Here is a 16,766-nt window from a genome sequence, read left to right as displayed (position 1 = left end):
TGACCCTACTAGAATAGGCATTCCCTATCCCTGTGGAGGTCACAGCCAAACCAATTGAAACCAAATACTATAGTTTACAGCCAGATACTGCCCTCAGATACTTATTTACTTCAGTTGGAATTGAGAAGGAGACTGTGACTTAGAGAACAGTAATTTGCATCTTCAAAACATTAGCATTTTAAGTGGCAATTCAAACAAACCACATATTTTTAAAATTATCCTACATTCTTTATGTGTATGTAATGTGTAATGAAGACAGCTGGACTTGTACATAAATAACAGCAGTATTAGTACACATGCTCGCCGCCTTTTTATTGAAGCTACGGAAGAAGCAAATTATCCTAAACTAGTTCACTAAAAGGCCAAATTCTGAAGGTAAAAGAAGACATCCTTTGGGGGAAGTGTGCAGCCAGGAGATCCATTCAGAAATTCATGTCTCATCACACTCTGATGAGCAAAGGGCCCTGAGGCTACTGTAATATCTATGGCTTGATCAACAGGTAGAGTGAGGGAGGGGAATGGATGCCATCCCAGAGACTATGGAAAACCCCCACAAAACCAGTTAATTTGAGCTTTTGGCATCAGCCATGACTAGATCCCAAATTTATTAAGATATTCTGCAATAGTTTCTTTATGAGAGCAAGCTGCTGGTCATTTCTAAGGGAAAGCTTTCAAAATGCTAACTGCTGGTCACTAATTTTTCTTTCCTAAGACAAAGGTGTTCTACTTCAGTCATACCCATATTGCACGTTTCCTCTAGAATTTACAATTTACAAATAAAGAACTGAAAGAAAATAACTGCTCATAAATGCAAGCTATTTTACTGGATAGTGTTGCATTCATATAGGACAAATGATCAATATTGTTCTCCTCTTCCAGTTACCAATAAATACAAATAATAAATAAGATTGGGGTATTGTGATACTCCCTCCCTCTGCCACCCTCAACACTTGGAGATTTACATTGGTAGTTACTGTTCATAGAAGTTGTATCCCTAATTCTTCAGCACTTAAATGGAAAAACAGGCATTCATGATTTTTTTAAAATACTATTCTCACCCCCTTCAGCACTTTTAGGATCCATTCCAATTTCCACTGAAGTAACTGTAAAGAATCAGGAGTCTAGATTCCCAAATCTTTACCTTTACCTCAGTGGAGATTGGATTACATCCTTGGAGACAAGCATCTTGAGATTAGGGCTTCAAACAACATCAGCATTTGATACCATATTAAGACCCATTCAAAGACATCCCATAGCTCCAGTGTGCTTCATAATCTGCTAACTGTTAATCAAAATGAAAGTCTCCCTTAATACAAAAATGTAGACATGTTTTATTATACATGCATAAAGTCAGTTAACTCATGAGAAGTCCTGTTGTACTACTCACTTGAGTAAAGTTACTTGTATGTACATTTGCAGGATCAAGCCATTAAATCCTATTATTTATTTTTATTATCACAATATTTTAAAATAAAAAATACAGATTTACAATTATTATAATTTGCCACAATCTTATTTGTAATATGTTCACTACAATTTGTGCAAATATAACTAAGCAGCATCTGCAAGAAACATTTTCTACCTTATCCAGTCGGCTAAAGGATTCCATCCCATACTCGCAAACAATGACCAGATCTCAGTTATTCATGCCCTCATCACCTCTTAGCTGGACAGTGAGCTACAGCAAAGCGATATACCTGGGCAGGAAGACATTAGTGCTTATGAAACTCCAACTATTACAGAACGCTGCAACACTCAATAACATAGGCTACCATACCGTAAAAGCTAAAACCTGACTTCCATTCTCTATACTGACTTCTCATAGAATACTGAAACATGTTCAAGGTCTTGATCTCTATGTTCAAGGTGCTCCATTGTCCGGCCCCAGAATATCTAAAAGATTGATTTAAGCTCCAGAATGCATGGTCAACAACTGCACTCCGCTGGGACAATCGAACTCTCTATGTTAAGAATAAAGATCATCTGTGAAGGAGACAAAGCTTTCTTGGGTGCCAGCCCAAGACTTTGGAATGAACTTGCCCAAGAAATAAAGACCATCACAAACCTTCTATTTCAAGTGCAAGGTACATTTCTTTGACCCTGATCGATCGATCGATCTATCTATCATCTATCTAACTAACACACACACACACACACTAAAATAAATTTGAAAACAAAACATTCTACTATACACTTTTCCCCTCGGGAAAGCGTGAGAGAACAACCACATGACAGATGTTTGTCATATTGCTTAATGCAAGACTGGCTGGCACTCAAATACTATGGTGATGGATATGGTACAAGAACCTGCATACTTTAAAAGTCTCAGGTTTCCAGACACTACAATTAAATATTTGTTCTATCTCATTCTTTTTACCCTCTCCTTCCGCTTTCCACTATGATAATGTTCTTTGCTTGATCATGTGCGCAAATAAAAAAAAAATATTACCATGATGCTGCTGTTCTTTGCTTGACTGCTTGTATGTGTGTGTATGAAATTTAGATTGACCTAACAACGGTGCTCAGGGGTGTGAAACATTTTGCATTCCTGAGTGCCACAGTTAACCTAACTTCCAGTGTAGATGAGGTTGAATGGAAGAGTTCTTCCATCAATTGGATGCTGCTGCTGCTGCTTGAAATACTGATTATATGCATTGACCAAAAAACCCCTTTCATCAATGTAAAAAAGCATCTGCACTCTGATGCTACTACAGCAGCTCTGCAGCTATGCCACTGTCATGCCCCTTCCATATACATGGCCTACAAAAGTGTGCAATTTAAAAACCAAAAAACTATTGCCACCGTATTTAAAAAAATAAAGAATACTGGATCAAACTCTGCTTTCAACCACTTGAGAGCAGCAGTTGGCCCATTCCTATCACAAGCCCTGCAGTTGCAAAATGTAGTGTCATAAATTATGACACCATGTCAGAGCAGGCCATGCCGCAGCCCCGCTCCTAGCACGTCAAGAGCTCACACGGATGTTGACCCCCGGTCCTGCCCGAGGGTGTCAAAGTTTCGCCCGGAGGTGCCACCACAGGCTTTTGTTTTCCACGGGCCCTTGGCCAAGGCGCTCTGGAGACCCTGATGGCCACGGGCACAGCAAGACGCGATCGATAATGGACTGTGGACCAGGGGACGCTCCTGGTCGCGGCTGGCTACGGGAGCTGCACACCTGGCTACCTAACGTAATGTGCCGTACCGCACGTGCAGCCAAGGCTAATCGGTGCCCCAGAAACACGGGGCGAGGGGGATGCCGATCCCTCCGGTTACTGACCCTTCAGGGTCTCTTACCCTCCCCACACCAGCTACCCCCAGCTGCGGTAGGTTTCGCTTCCTCCCAGCCCGCCGGCGCCTGCAAGCGCATCTGGATTCTTTCTGCGCCTTTCAGCGGGGGAGGGGAGAGCGGACGGACCATCCTTGCAGCCGCCGGCGGCGGCGGCGGCCCCCCCTCCTCCATCCCCGCCCCGCTGGCGGGAGAGGCAGATGAGAGGCTGAGCGCGGGCGCGCGGGGGGGAGAGGCTCTTACCAGGAAGCCGGGCTCAGGCTGCTGTGCTGGGGCTCGCATCCGCGGGACTGCGGCGCGGCGGGCGGGGGCTGCCTGCGAGCGGCTGCGGCAGGCGCGCTGCACTTGCCCCCGGCCACACGAGGCGAGGGGCCGAGCCCGAAGGGGGGCGGCTCCCCGCGGCCGGCTCCTGGTGCTGCAGGAGGGCCTCTGCCCGGCTGCCCGCCTCCCCGCGCTCAGCACGCAAGCAGGGCCCCCCTCCGCAGCAGCCGGGCCGGCGCAGGCGGCAGAGGGGAACCGGCGAGGCGGTTGCCGCGTCTCCGCCGCAGCAGTGAGCCGAGCCCCGGGCGGCCCCGGGCAGGGGGAGGAGGAGCTCCGCTCTGCTGCGCTCCCTCCAGCCCGCGCCGCGGCCGCCACTCAGGAAGCAGCATGGCAGGAACAGCCTCCGCCCCCCTTCCCCGCGGCCGGTCCGGCTGCCGCGAGCGAACCGCCTGGGAGACGCGGAGCAACGTCAGAAAATGGGACCCCGGGGAGGGGAGCGAGGCAGCCTCCCCCCAAAGCACAGGGCAGGGCCTCGCCTCCTCCGCGGGACTGGAGGCCGGCGGGACTCTGGAGGTGGTGCCCGCCGCAGGGCGCCAGGCGCGGGAGACGGGACAGGGAGGTGACGTGTGTGGCAAAGCAAAGCCCCCGCCTCGCAGCGAAGTCCCCTCCAGCCCCCTCCCCTGTCCCGCATCCTACCGAACCTTCTGTGACCCGTCGCCTCCTAAGGGCCGGATGATCCTGCAGACACTTGCACGGCGACTAGCTGCGCAGAGCAGGGGCTCAAGGGGGGGCGCTCACATGATCAGAACTGTTCAGGTTCGCAAGTATTGGCAGGATCAGGGCCCAAGGCAGGTTGGTGGGGGAACACCAGCCCTAGAGTGATTGTGCCTCTCGTGTTCCATTCACCTCTTCCGCTTTCATTATGCTAATTTAATTAACTGAAGATTTAATAAACTGTACGAATTTTGTCCCATCTGTACTTATGGGCTAGCCTCTTATGGGGTTTGTCTGCACTATCTCACATTGTAACTGTTTTTCTTTAAAAGGGCAATATATAAACTAAAGACATATCGTGTTAAGAAGAGTGACAGGAAAAAAGACAACACCCAAGACCCAGTTTAATGAAAATAAACATACCAGTATATGAATCAGGCAAGCAAGAAAATGAGCTCCAGAGGAATGAGAAAGGAACTTTACTGTCTCTGGTAATAAATTATAAGGAGCTAGATTAGACAGATTGGATAGCTAATAAAGTGCAGGTGTTGTGTGCTGTCACAGTGGCCCAAGTGTGATATTGTCTCTTGACTTTCCTGGTTTACAGTCTTGGCACCTACTACTCAATGTGCAGCAGCAGTCAAAAAAGCTAACACAATGTTAGGAACCATTTGGAAAGAGATAGGTAAGACAGAAATGATCAGACTGCCTCTATATAAATCCATGGTAAACCCACACCTTGAATACTGCATGCAGTTCAGGTCATCCCATCTTTAAAAAGATATATTAGAATTGGAAAAGGTACAGAGAAGGGCAACAAAAGTGATTAAGGATCTGGAATAGCTTCCATGAGGAAAGATTAACAAGATTGGGATGTTTTGCTTGGAAGAGATGACTAAGAAGGGATAAAGTAGAGGTCTATAAAATTGTGACTGGTGTGGAGAAAGTGAATAAGGAAGTGTTATTTACACCACGTAATACGAGAACCATGGGTCACCCAATGAAATTAATAGGTAGCCTGTTTAAAACAAAGGAAGTAGTTCTTCACACAATACACAGTCAACCTGTGGAACTCATTGCCAGGGGATATTGTGAAGGACAAAACTATGGGTTCAAAAAAGAACTAGATAAGCTCATGGAGGATGAGTCCATCAATAGCTATGAGCCAGGATAGTCAGGGATGCAACCCCGCTGTCTGGGTGTCTCTAACCTCTGAGTGCCAGAAGATGGGAGTGGATGACGGGATAGATCACTCAATGATTGCCTATTCATTCCTTCTGAAGCACCTGGCATTTGCCACTGTCAGAAGACGGATACTGGGCTACATGGTCCATTGGTTAGACCCAGTATGGCCATTCTTATGTTTTAACAATTGTGCTGACCTAAGAAACCCTCTGTGCCTGCAGTGCTAACAGTGGAACAGAACAGGTTTTTATAATATGTCACATTGATATTATTATTTAGTTAATGCCCAATACACACTAAGTGCTTTGCTGATGTACCAGCTGACTGTAGAGTTTTCAATCTAAGTCCCTGATCCTACAAAGATTTACACGTGTTCTTAAATCTTTATGCACTGTGAATAAATTTGCGGGATTGAGCCCCCTGCAGGCATTAGACCCTAATCTTGCAAATGGCTCCACGAGTGGACTTCTGTGCCTCTCAGAACATGTTGACTGTGTGGATTCAGTTGTAGGATCAGGGCCTAAACAGACAAAATCCAGATGAAGAACAGGGGAACGAGAAGCCATATAAAAGCAAAATGATCACAGTAGCTAGTTCTAATTAGTTCAAGTTAAACAGAAAATCATTCCTCCTTCCAGTGGCCTGCCCCTCCACACAGGTCAGAAGAGGAAAGGTGGTCCAGTGGTCAGACACTAGCGTGGGATTGAGAAGACCAGCATTCAACTATCTGTTCCACCAGAGACTTCTGGTACGAGCTTGGGCAGTTCAGATAGTCTTTCTGTTTCTCAGCTGTAAAGTGGGAATAACAGGTTTTGTGAGGATAAATACATTAAAAATTGTGAAATGCTCAGCTACTATGGTGATGGGGGAAGCCATATTTGTACCTAAAGTAGATACAGAGGGTCTAGCTGTGGCTATGTTCCTAAATTCTAGTGGCTGGTTCAAAAATCTGTAGAAAGGATATCATTTCCTATTACCTTCTCTACGAGTTTTCCATAGAGATATGGAGGGTAAAGACAAGTTCCATAGAATGAAAGAGCTCTTCCCCCTTGGCTAACATAGCTCAGAAAAGTGGTAGCTCTGCCATGTCAACATTACTTTAAAAGCAGCACACAAAAGTTTCCTTTCCTTTTGATGATCCATCTTTTTGTGCAAACAAGTGCCATTGTAATTTATTTAAAAAAAATACTTTTTAATCATATGTACTGCAAAAAAAAAAAAAAGGTTTTGACTCAGTAACTGATTTATGAGTCCATAATATTGCTTTATTTTAATTATATTTATGTTTTAATCTGAAGGCAGTATAGTATGTATATTCAGTTGTGCTCTGGTGAAACATATTTATCTCATGTCCTGGGAAAAGAACACGATTCCTTCAGTGGTGGTTGAAGGTTAATATTACCTATAATGAATTAATGGTGTGTGCAAACTGAGTAATATACACAGAAAAGGAAAGGTTGGTTTGTAGTCTGTTTTAACTAAGACCTCCATAAGAGAATCAATAACCAGCAATGAATAAAAGATTAATAAATTTATTCAGCCTTAAAAGTCTTGATAAAAAAATTGTATGAAGTGCAGTAAAGAAGGCAGGTGCTACTTTGTTAGAATAAGTAAAATATGCAAACTACATGTTACATCAAAATAATAAACCTGCCCTCTAGCTAGCTAGTTTTTAAAGCGATTTATTGGTTTGCTCTTCTGTAATTTTAATTATGATAGGAAACTTTATACTAACTGTATTTATGATTTTGCGGTATAATTTGGTATGGTAAAATTCTTCTCAGGTCCATATATGTGTTATTTTTCATCTTTCACAGCTGCTGGTTTCACTTTATAGTGTCAGGGACCAGTCTGATTAGAGCACATCCACACAATGGGCCTGATCCTACAGCCTTTACTCATTTGAATAATCCCATTGACTTCAGTGAGACTACTAATGTGAGTAAGAACAACAAGAATGGTCTCATTCTTAGTTCACATTTTAAAAAGTAGCAGAGCTAGTTTTAGTCTGGACTTGTGTAATTGCAGTATTGCCAATTGTTAGCATTCCAGAATCATAAATTAGGGTCCAATAATCATAATCTTGTCTTATAAATTATGAGGTTTAAAATATTATATTTGAGTTCTTTTTATTTACCTTCTGGGTTTTGAGTATGGGGTTTGTATGTCTACACTGCAGCTGGGAGTGAGCCTCCCAGCCTGGGTAGACAGACTTGTGCTAGCAGGGCTCACACTAGAGCGCTAAAAACAACAGTATGGATGTTGTGGCTCAGGCTGGAGCTTGGGCTATCAAGCCTTGGGGGTCCGTGGGCTTGAGAACCTGAGCTCCGTTCCAAGCCACAATGGGTCCCACTAACATCAGTCTGTCTACTTGGGCAGGAAGGCTTGCTTTCAGCTGCAATGTAGACATACCCTTACGGTCATGTTTTCAAGCTTTTCTTCACAACTAGGAGGGCTAGAAATTTACTTTTTTATTTTAAGTGAAAGCTGAGATCATCATATAAGCACATGATTCTGGGAGCTGGGGCTTTAAGAAAAAGAAAAAAAAAAAAAAAAACATATCATGAGAGTTGGCAGCAATGAACTTAAAGTGGGGGAGAGAGTGTAGGGAGGCTTCCTCCTCCCTTACGTCCCTGAGCAGGGACCAGGCACACTCCTAATTGTGGTTAGAGAACACAAGACCCAATTTCAGCTTGTGCCCAGATTGGCACTAGAAAGTAGACTGGGCAATGGCCTGCCCCTCTACTCTAGCCACCGAAGCTGTTCTAACTCATAGGGTATCATGAGGGCTGTGCCTCAAAGACAACATTTCTGGAGCAGGTGCAATGCCTCCAGTAAATCCTGCTGGAGTGGTACACCTTCCTACTGCCCTCCACCAGGGACTATGGCACAAAGACACAGGTAAATCTTCAAGTATAACTTCGTAAAGATAAATAAAAATGCCACCTCGAGGAGCACCCTCTTTCTAGCATGGCCAGAAGAAAGATGATTCCAATACTGGTACAATGAAATGCAGACGTAGAACACTACTCTAAAGCATCTCGGACTATTGTATGGCCCTGAGGCATGGATGGGGAATCCTGCCAATGGACATGGGTGTGGAAGAGCATGTATAAAACTGTTGAGCAGAACCATAGTTTGAAGCACATTTTCTGCAACTTGTTTATTCAATAAAGCAGCTGGCCCTCATCAGGCCATTAAGTCTCAATGACCCATCTGAGCGGGGCCAAACCCTACTAGTCTTCCATCCTCAAGACTGGGGATACTTTCTTGCTAGGTAAAGGGATAAAAACACCAAACATCACAAAATCCAAGTGAAAAGAAGTTCTGCCAGGTAGTACTGATGAACACAATTTAGACAGGCACATTGTGATGCTGGTTGACCATGTGCCAGCTCTTGAAAAGGCTTTAGGCCTCATCTAAGCATTGACAAATTCATTGTTGGAAACCAGTCTGTTTCACCTGTGTCTTAACATGGCTAAGATGGGTGTTGGACTTATGACAATGTGTTCAGTGTTTAGACTTTATGAAATGCCCATAAATGGCTACTTGTATTAATCTCACTTACAATATCTTTAGCACATGCTCTAAGGTAACATTTAAGTTTTTGCTTTATAACTAATAAATGTTTGCTGTGAAACCAGTCAGAAGGAATTGTCTCTTGCCCAACAAGAAGGCCTGTCAAAACTAAATGGGTCATTGTGGGACATCAAAATACAAAGACTTTGTTAATTGACCCTGCACACTAATGAAGAGACTACATGCAAAAGGGCCCATCCCATCAGCTTGAATTCTGGGAAAAGGAAATAAAAATAACTGATGAGAACATTTTTCATCTTTTGCTGTTTTGACTCTCACAGGGTGGAGCTATGAAACAAGCGGCCATCCCCATGTCAACCTGGGTTAGCCGTAAAAGACATTCAGAGCTGACAGAGTACTACAGCTCTGTCACATTTTGAAACCACAGGCCGTAACTCATTTGTGTATGTATGTTTGCCTGCTTTTACCTTGTAATAACTACTTAATTTTTTTAGTTAATACATCCTTAGATATTTTACTATAGGATCAGCTGCAAGCATTATCTTTGGTGTGAGATCTAAGGTACAAATTGATCTAGAGTGAGTGACTGGTCTCATGGGACTGGGAGCAACCTGAATATTTTGTGATCTTTGGTGTAGAGCAATCACTAAACTCAGCTGGCCTGAGTGGCAAGACAGACTGGAATGACCAAGGGGGCTGTCTGCAACTTTATGGTCAGACTGCTATAGTGCTTTACGAGTTCACACTTGTTTCTGGGTTGGTGAAATCTAATTATAGAACACACAACCATTTTGGAGTGTCTGCCCTGCTTGACCATCTGCCCTAAGGTGGCACTCATGGTCGTGATCCACTCCAGACAGCGTGACACACGTAGTTATTTAACTCTACTTATGTATATTGATAATGTGGTTATTATGTCTCCTTTACCTTCATTGCCCTTAAATCAGCGCTCAAAAGTCTGAAAAACTGTTGCAAAAAAGGTGATTGTTATTTAAATTATGGAATTTAGAGTAAGAAAATCCAACAGATTTTAAAAGCAGCCACTGATTTTGTGAGCTTCAGTTTTTAGACATCCAGCTGGAGGCAAAAAGCCTTGATTTTCAAGGTCTGCTTGTACAGATCCTTTTGTATGATCATAGTTTTGCAAAATTCCCTATCTTTAATTCCCAAGAGATGCTTTTACAAAATTGAGATTCGGTGATACCCTCTGCAAAGTTAGATGAGTGATATTTTGTATGTTCTATGCGAAGACTAATGCTGACCTCCTTCTGCTGAGTCAGGATGTGCTTATAGAATGTCTTGAGTTCAAAAATCTGAAATAGTCTTTTCTTTGGAAATGTGACAGACATCTTCATCTGTTACAAATATTATAACTTTTTACAGATTGATCTACACTATTTGTTACCTGTGGTACTGCACATTTAATTACACAGTAAGGGCATAAACATATCAGGGTAACTTTACTCATAAGATAGCAAGGGTAAAGCAGAGATAAGTATTTTCAGGATTAAGCCCTTTTGGAGTAGAAATACAAAGGGGGAAGGAGAACCTAAAATAAATATAAATATATTGTTACATATACAGGAGTAAGCTGAATAACAATAAATTACAACACATTATTGTATTATGTAATATGTATTTTTCTCATCTTTGTTTGCTCAAAAAGTAATTAATGGGATTCTATATATTTGAAAGTGTTTCCAGGTTATTGTTTTTGAACCATATACCATATTAAATGTGACTCTCATAAATATGAAAGATAACCAAAGTTTGATATGTAATTGGGAGGAATTCTTCCAGTGCTACAAAAATATATTTTATAGGAGCTGTGATTTCTGTTTTCCTTTGTGTGTTCATTTACTTGCTCTTTAGTACTTGTTAATTTCAATATTTAAATAGGTTGATTCAGTGTTAATCCCATCTTCAAGAATTTTTGTATGGAACCTAGTATTTTCCCCAAATTAATGTGTTAATTGGACAGGGTAAAAGAATGAACAAGAAAGAGTATCTTGATCTACTTGAGGTGACCATCACTAATCAAAGTCTGATAATGTAGCCTTCTGCATTTTGACAGCTGTCCACACTACCTTATGTAGTTGGCAATAAGAAAACTGGGTGATGAGTATTGTTCCATACAGTATACGAGACTTGCCAGCTTTTGATTTAGGCCCCTAATTGCAATTGATTTCCATGGGAGCTAGGTACCTAACTGCCTTTGAGGATCTGGGCCTTAGCCACATTAGAAATTGCACAGTTATAGAAATATTTTATGGACTTCAGATGGAAAGCACTACGTAAGTGGAAATTTATATTTAGAACTGGTTGGACATGCACATTTATTCATTAAATAATGTAATCACTGACTTTTGCTATTTGTCAAACTGTTTGACAAATACTATTTGATTAACTATAGAGCAAGGCAAATAAAGCAAAAATTACCAGTTTAAAATGTATTCAGTGAGCAATGCAAAGTTCACTGAACACACTATTTGATTAACTATACTAATTGCAATATTAAAACTATCTGACAATTCAGGCCTCCAATCCAGCTCCCACTGACTACAGTGAGAAATGAATGGGCCCCTAAGTTTAGATATATGATTTTTAAACCAGATGTCTCAGGAGTAGTATTCAAATGACAAACTTTTGCAAGAAATTCCTCATGTGTTTGTATCTGAAAGACTGATTTTTTGATGGGTATCAATTTTATTTTGCAAATTTTGAAAAGTAATCAAGTGGCTATATTTTCAAAATGGTGGATTATTTTTTGTGGGTAATTTGTACCTGCCCCTCTAACTTCCTGATTAAGAGCACAATTCAGGCAGTCTTAGGTACAAGTACTGAATTTGAGGCCATGAATTGCATATGAATAGAGGGAGGCTGGGCCTCAGCTATTTGAACATATACCCTTCAACAAAGAGCCCATTTTTAAAATGTAAGCATTTACAGCTTAAATCTGATAAATGAATCATCATCAAAATTTTATTATTTTCATGGGTTATTACTTTTAACAGGTGTGTTTAAAAAGGTTCTACTTGCAAATAAAAAATAATTTTGACTTCTTGCACCCTTTCATAACCTGCCACGGCTGCTCAGTGAATTGTTTATAAGCTTTCCATGCATACTTCAGAATGTACAGATAGCACTTTCTAAAAGTGCACCAGTCTTAAAATGACAAATATCTCATTTTTGCTCCCATATTGCACAACAGGAGGTGCTGTTCATTTCTGTCAAGCAGAGGCTAAGACTTGACGTTGAAACAGAAACACTAAGGACAATTGAGCTGTTATCAGCTCTGTTTGGAGACAACATCCACAGCTTCTCTTAGGAACTAAAAACCAAACGCTGAACTAATTAAAGAAATAGGTCCTTGCTGCCTCTCCTAGCCACAACCACTATGGTTGTTTCCCTTTTAATTTCTTTCCCAGAAGTTACTAAAGACTTCTGCAATCTGGAAATGACTGTAGAAAAGGGGACATTTTCTTGGATTATTTCATAAATACATTTTAATGTAGGCGATTCAGGATCCATTACTGATTTGCATAGATTTTTAAGGCCAGAATGGATCATTATGGTTATCTAGTCTAGTCTCCTGCATAAGACAGGCCACAGAATTTCATCAAGTGATTCCTGCATCAATCTCATGTCGTCTGGCTGAGTTAGAGCATATCTTTTAGAAAGACATCTAATTTTGATTTCAAAATGTCAAGTGACGGGAGAATCCACCACATCCCTAGATCGGTTTTTTTCATGGTTAATTACCCTCAGTGTTAAAAAAATTGCACCATATTTCCAATATGAATGTGTCTGTCTTCAGTTTCTGTCATTGATATGCCTTTGTCTCCTAGACCGAAAGGCTGTTGATTATCAAATCTTCCTATGTCAGTCCTTATGGACCCTGATCAATTTATCTCTGAACCTTTTCTTGGATAAACTAAATAGACTGAGCTCCTTTAGTTTCTTATTATAAAGGCAAGTTTTCCCAGGCCACAAATTATTCTTTTAGCTTTTTCCTTTTAATTTTTCAGCATCCTGTTTAAAGTTTGGACATCAGAACTGGACACAATATTCCAGTAATGATCTCAGTAATGGTATATACAGAGGTATACCAACTCCCTACTTCTACTCCATATTCCTCTCTTTATATATCCGAAGATTGTGTTAGCTTTCTTAGCCACTACATTGCACTGGGAGCTCATGTTCATGTAGTTATCCACCATGACCCTTATATCTTTTTCAGAGTTACAGCTTTTCAGAATAGAGTGCTCCATCCTGTATGTCAGACCTACATTTTTTGCCCAGATTCTCAAAAGGTTTTTAGTTTCCTCCTAACATCCATTGATTTCAATACCTATATACCTTTGAGAATCTTGGCCTTTGTTCCTTGATGTATTACATTGCATTTGACTATATTAACACACATGTTGTTTGGATCATCCCAATTTACTGAATGATCTAGATTGCTCCATGTAACTGATTTATCATTATTTACATTTGGCTCATTTTATGTCATCTGCAAATTTTACTAGAAATGATTTTGTATTTTTTTCCTAGATCACCGAAAGATATTGAATAGCATTGTGCCAAAAACATACCCCTGCAAAACCCCATGAGAAACACCTGATTGTATACTGCTATTTTTTAAATCAAAATGTTGTGTTAAATCAAAATTATTAAGTCAAATACCTTACAGAAAACTGAATATATTATATCAATACAACAACATTTAACTAATTACACTTGTAATTTCATAAGAATTATATTAAGTTTGTTAGACAAGACCTACTTTCCATGAAGCCAGGTTGATTGGAATTAATATTTTACTGATTGCATATTACATCAGCCTTTCCATGATTTTGCCCAGGACTGATAGCAGACTAAGTCTATAAGACTATGAGTACCTAGGTCATTCTTTCCAAATACTGGCACAACATTAGCTTTTTGCAGTCCTCCGGAGCTTCCCCAGTACTCTAAGATTTGTTAATAATGAATATTAATGATTCCGAGACATCTCCACAGCCAATGCTTTTTAAATTATGGGGGTTTGAATTTTAAAGCAGTCACAGTTATCTTAGCTATTTAATAGTTGTATGACCCTTCCGTGCCTAGGGTAGCCACCTGATAATGGCAAGGTTAGGGCAGGCTGCAAAAGGAGAGCAGGTTCTCCCAACACTGGTGGGTGACACTGAAGTCAGACTTCCCAACCAGCCACAAACTGTGCTTTTGATTCCCCACACCAGTTATCAAGAAGCCAGTACACAAATACACACAGCTCTCTTTACTGCATTTCAGTCTCTGGCCCCCAATCAGCCACTAGGTCCAGTAAAGAGACCAGTTGTTTAAACTCTATGCTCTTTACTAAAAAGGTTCCTCCTGACACCAAAGGGTCAGCCACAGTACCAGATCAATACAAGTTTGGATCTTAGCCAAAATACCACGCTGCCAGTCAATCCTTTAGTAACTAAAACTAAAGGTTTATTATAAAAAAGAAAGAAACAAACCATAAGAGAAATGTTAAAGGATTAAAGTAATCAGATACATACAAATGATTTGAAAGTCCATATACATCAGGTTTCCAGAAGAATTGTGGAGTTTGCAGTCCCTCTGGTTTACATCCAGTGCCTGGATGGGTCTCAGTCCTTTGTTTCACAGCTTCAGTTGCAGATGACTTGATCCAGAGGTAGATAGGTGGCTGAACCCAACTGGAGACAAAATGGCTTCTAAGGCTTCTGCCTTATATATCCTCTGGCTCCTGCCATGCTGCTTGTGGAATTTTACAGGAACCAAAATGGAGTCCAGAGTCACATGGGCAAGTCCTGGTGACTCATCAGGTATCTCCCTGGCTTCTCCCCCTGGGTCCCTTGCACCTGGGAATGTCTTAAAGAGCCATTAAGCAGGCTATTGTTCTGCAGCCATCCTGTTTGGGGTGTGCCCCAGATAGCACAATTTGAAATACAGATATCTCAAACACATTCATAACTTCCATTACATGTATAACACATGAACATAAACATTATAATCTTACTTAGCACATTATAGCCTTTCTAACAGTACCTGACATGGCATATCTCACATGAATTATGATTTTGACATACTGATGTCAAACAATATACTCAATGCTCCCCCCCCCAATCTAGCCAGTGTGACACCCCCAATGCGAGACTGGTGTAGAAGGGAGTAATCAGAGCTCCTGAATACACCTCAAGAGCCGCCCTTATCCAGCCAGCATGACAAGTTGATTATAGAGGTGGGCCTGATTTTTTATTTTCTTAATTGTTATGGCAAAGCTGGTTGGATCCATCCAGAGTTAAAATGAATAGCTTATATCTGGTGAGGAGGAACCTTGCATCTTACACAGGCACACAGTGCTTCCCCAGAAAGTTAAAAATCATAGGAGCATGATCTCACACCCTTTGGCAGTGCAACAATCTGTTACATTGCATAATTTAAAGAAAGGTGGTATGGTTCACTGTTTGAATGTTTGCACAGAATGTTTACACAGACCGATATAAATGTGACTAGTGAAACTTGAAAACACTCTGTCATCCTTCAGCTTCACCCTATTATCCTGCCCCCTCCCATATTAACACCTAAACTATGTGTCATTCCTTCTAAAGATTTATAGCAATACAAAAAAAGGGTGAGCCACAGCCCCATATAGCAAAAGAGGAGGAATTATTTAATATTAGTTATTTTAAGTTTTTGAACTGAATGGTGATTTTTCCTCAGGGTCAGTGATTCATATTAATCTCATGAGTTCATATACTCCCCTCCAGAGCAAAGTGCAGATGAAAACTGGGCCAGGAACTGAAGTAGGGAGGGGTGCAGGGGAATGCAACAGCAGGGGAGAAATCGAGTATTTATTTTATTGATTTATTTATTCATATTAATTATGCCTATTCAAACTCTAGATGCAGTATAAACACGTACACACATTTCTAAATACAATATGTACCGAAGCATGATATCCACTTTCCCTTTCCTAGAACATAAAAAAATCAGAGAGAATTGTACCTTCTTTCAAAATGGCCAGCATCACCCATTGTTCTCATTCTCAATGGGACTAAAGCCACAAGCTGCCCTTAGCAAAGATGGCCACTACCTCCTATTGTTCTTAAAGGGCCTGAAGCCAGATTGCTCTCAGAGAAGATGGTGGCACCCTATGCTGTCAAGAGGCACAAAAGAGCACTGTCTGCTTGTGGATTAGGTGAGTCTCTCTTGTCTTCTTGGACATATAGAAGGGTAGATAATTTTTCAGTTTCCCTTTTGTCTGCACCAAAAATCACCGTGGCTGCTTAATGGCCCCATTTCAACCTCAGGAATTTAGAATAGTTTGCAGAGCTAGGGGAACGTAAATCGTGAAGAGTCTCATAATCGTGAAGGACAGTGATCATTTTATTGTAAGTTCTCCAGGGCAGGTTTCTTGCCTTCCCAAGTTTTTGTAAAGCACCACATACGCTGATGATGCTATATAAATTATAGTTATTGTACTGCAACCTGGAGTCCTTTTCCAGCCTTTGCTGAATGTGTGTGTCACGCTGGCTGGATTGGTGGGGGGCATTTATTATATTATTTAACATCAATATGTCAAAATCATAGTAATTCATGTGAGATATGCCATGTCAGGTACTGTTAGAAAGGCTATAAGGTGCTGAGTAAGTTGATAATGTTTATGTTCATGTGTTATATGTGTAATGGAAGTTATGGATATGTTTGATACATCTGTATTTCAAATTGTGCTGTATCAAACCTGATATATATGGACTTTCAAATCATTTGT

The 16,766-nt window shown here is 41.1% G+C and overlaps 1 protein-coding gene across 7 annotated transcripts in view; it reads right to left on the bottom strand.

The window, feature by feature from the left end:
* The window catches only part of STAMBPL1 (STAM binding protein like 1), a 35,276-nt gene extending 30,834 nt beyond the window's left edge, over positions 1 to 4,442 (bottom strand). For 2 of the 7 annotated variants that reach the window (XR_010920673.1, XM_067552803.1), the window contains exon 1: positions 3,530 to 3,902. Coding sequence is in view for 4 of the 7 variants with exons in the window: in XM_067552803.1 (XP_067408904.1) it covers positions 3,530 to 3,568 (39 nt within the window). In the remaining 3 variants the exon portion in view is untranslated. Of the gene's footprint in view, positions 1 to 3,529; positions 3,903 to 4,243 lie in introns of those variants that run through there. The other 5 variants (XM_067552799.1, XM_067552800.1, XM_067552798.1 and 2 more) reach the window with 5 other exon arrangements.
* Positions 4,443 to 16,766: the final 12,324 nt, after the last annotated feature.

This window comes from Emydura macquarii, unplaced genomic scaffold (assembly GCF_026122565.2).
Source record: "Emydura macquarii macquarii isolate MOO-44397 ecotype Brisbane River unplaced genomic scaffold, CSIRO-AGI_Emac_v2 contig_1390, whole genome shotgun sequence".
Classification (NCBI taxonomy): domain Eukaryota; kingdom Metazoa; phylum Chordata; order Testudines; family Chelidae; genus Emydura; species Emydura macquarii.
The sequence above is the reverse complement of the archived record's forward strand: the minus strand, read 5'-3'. Positions and strand labels throughout refer to the sequence as shown.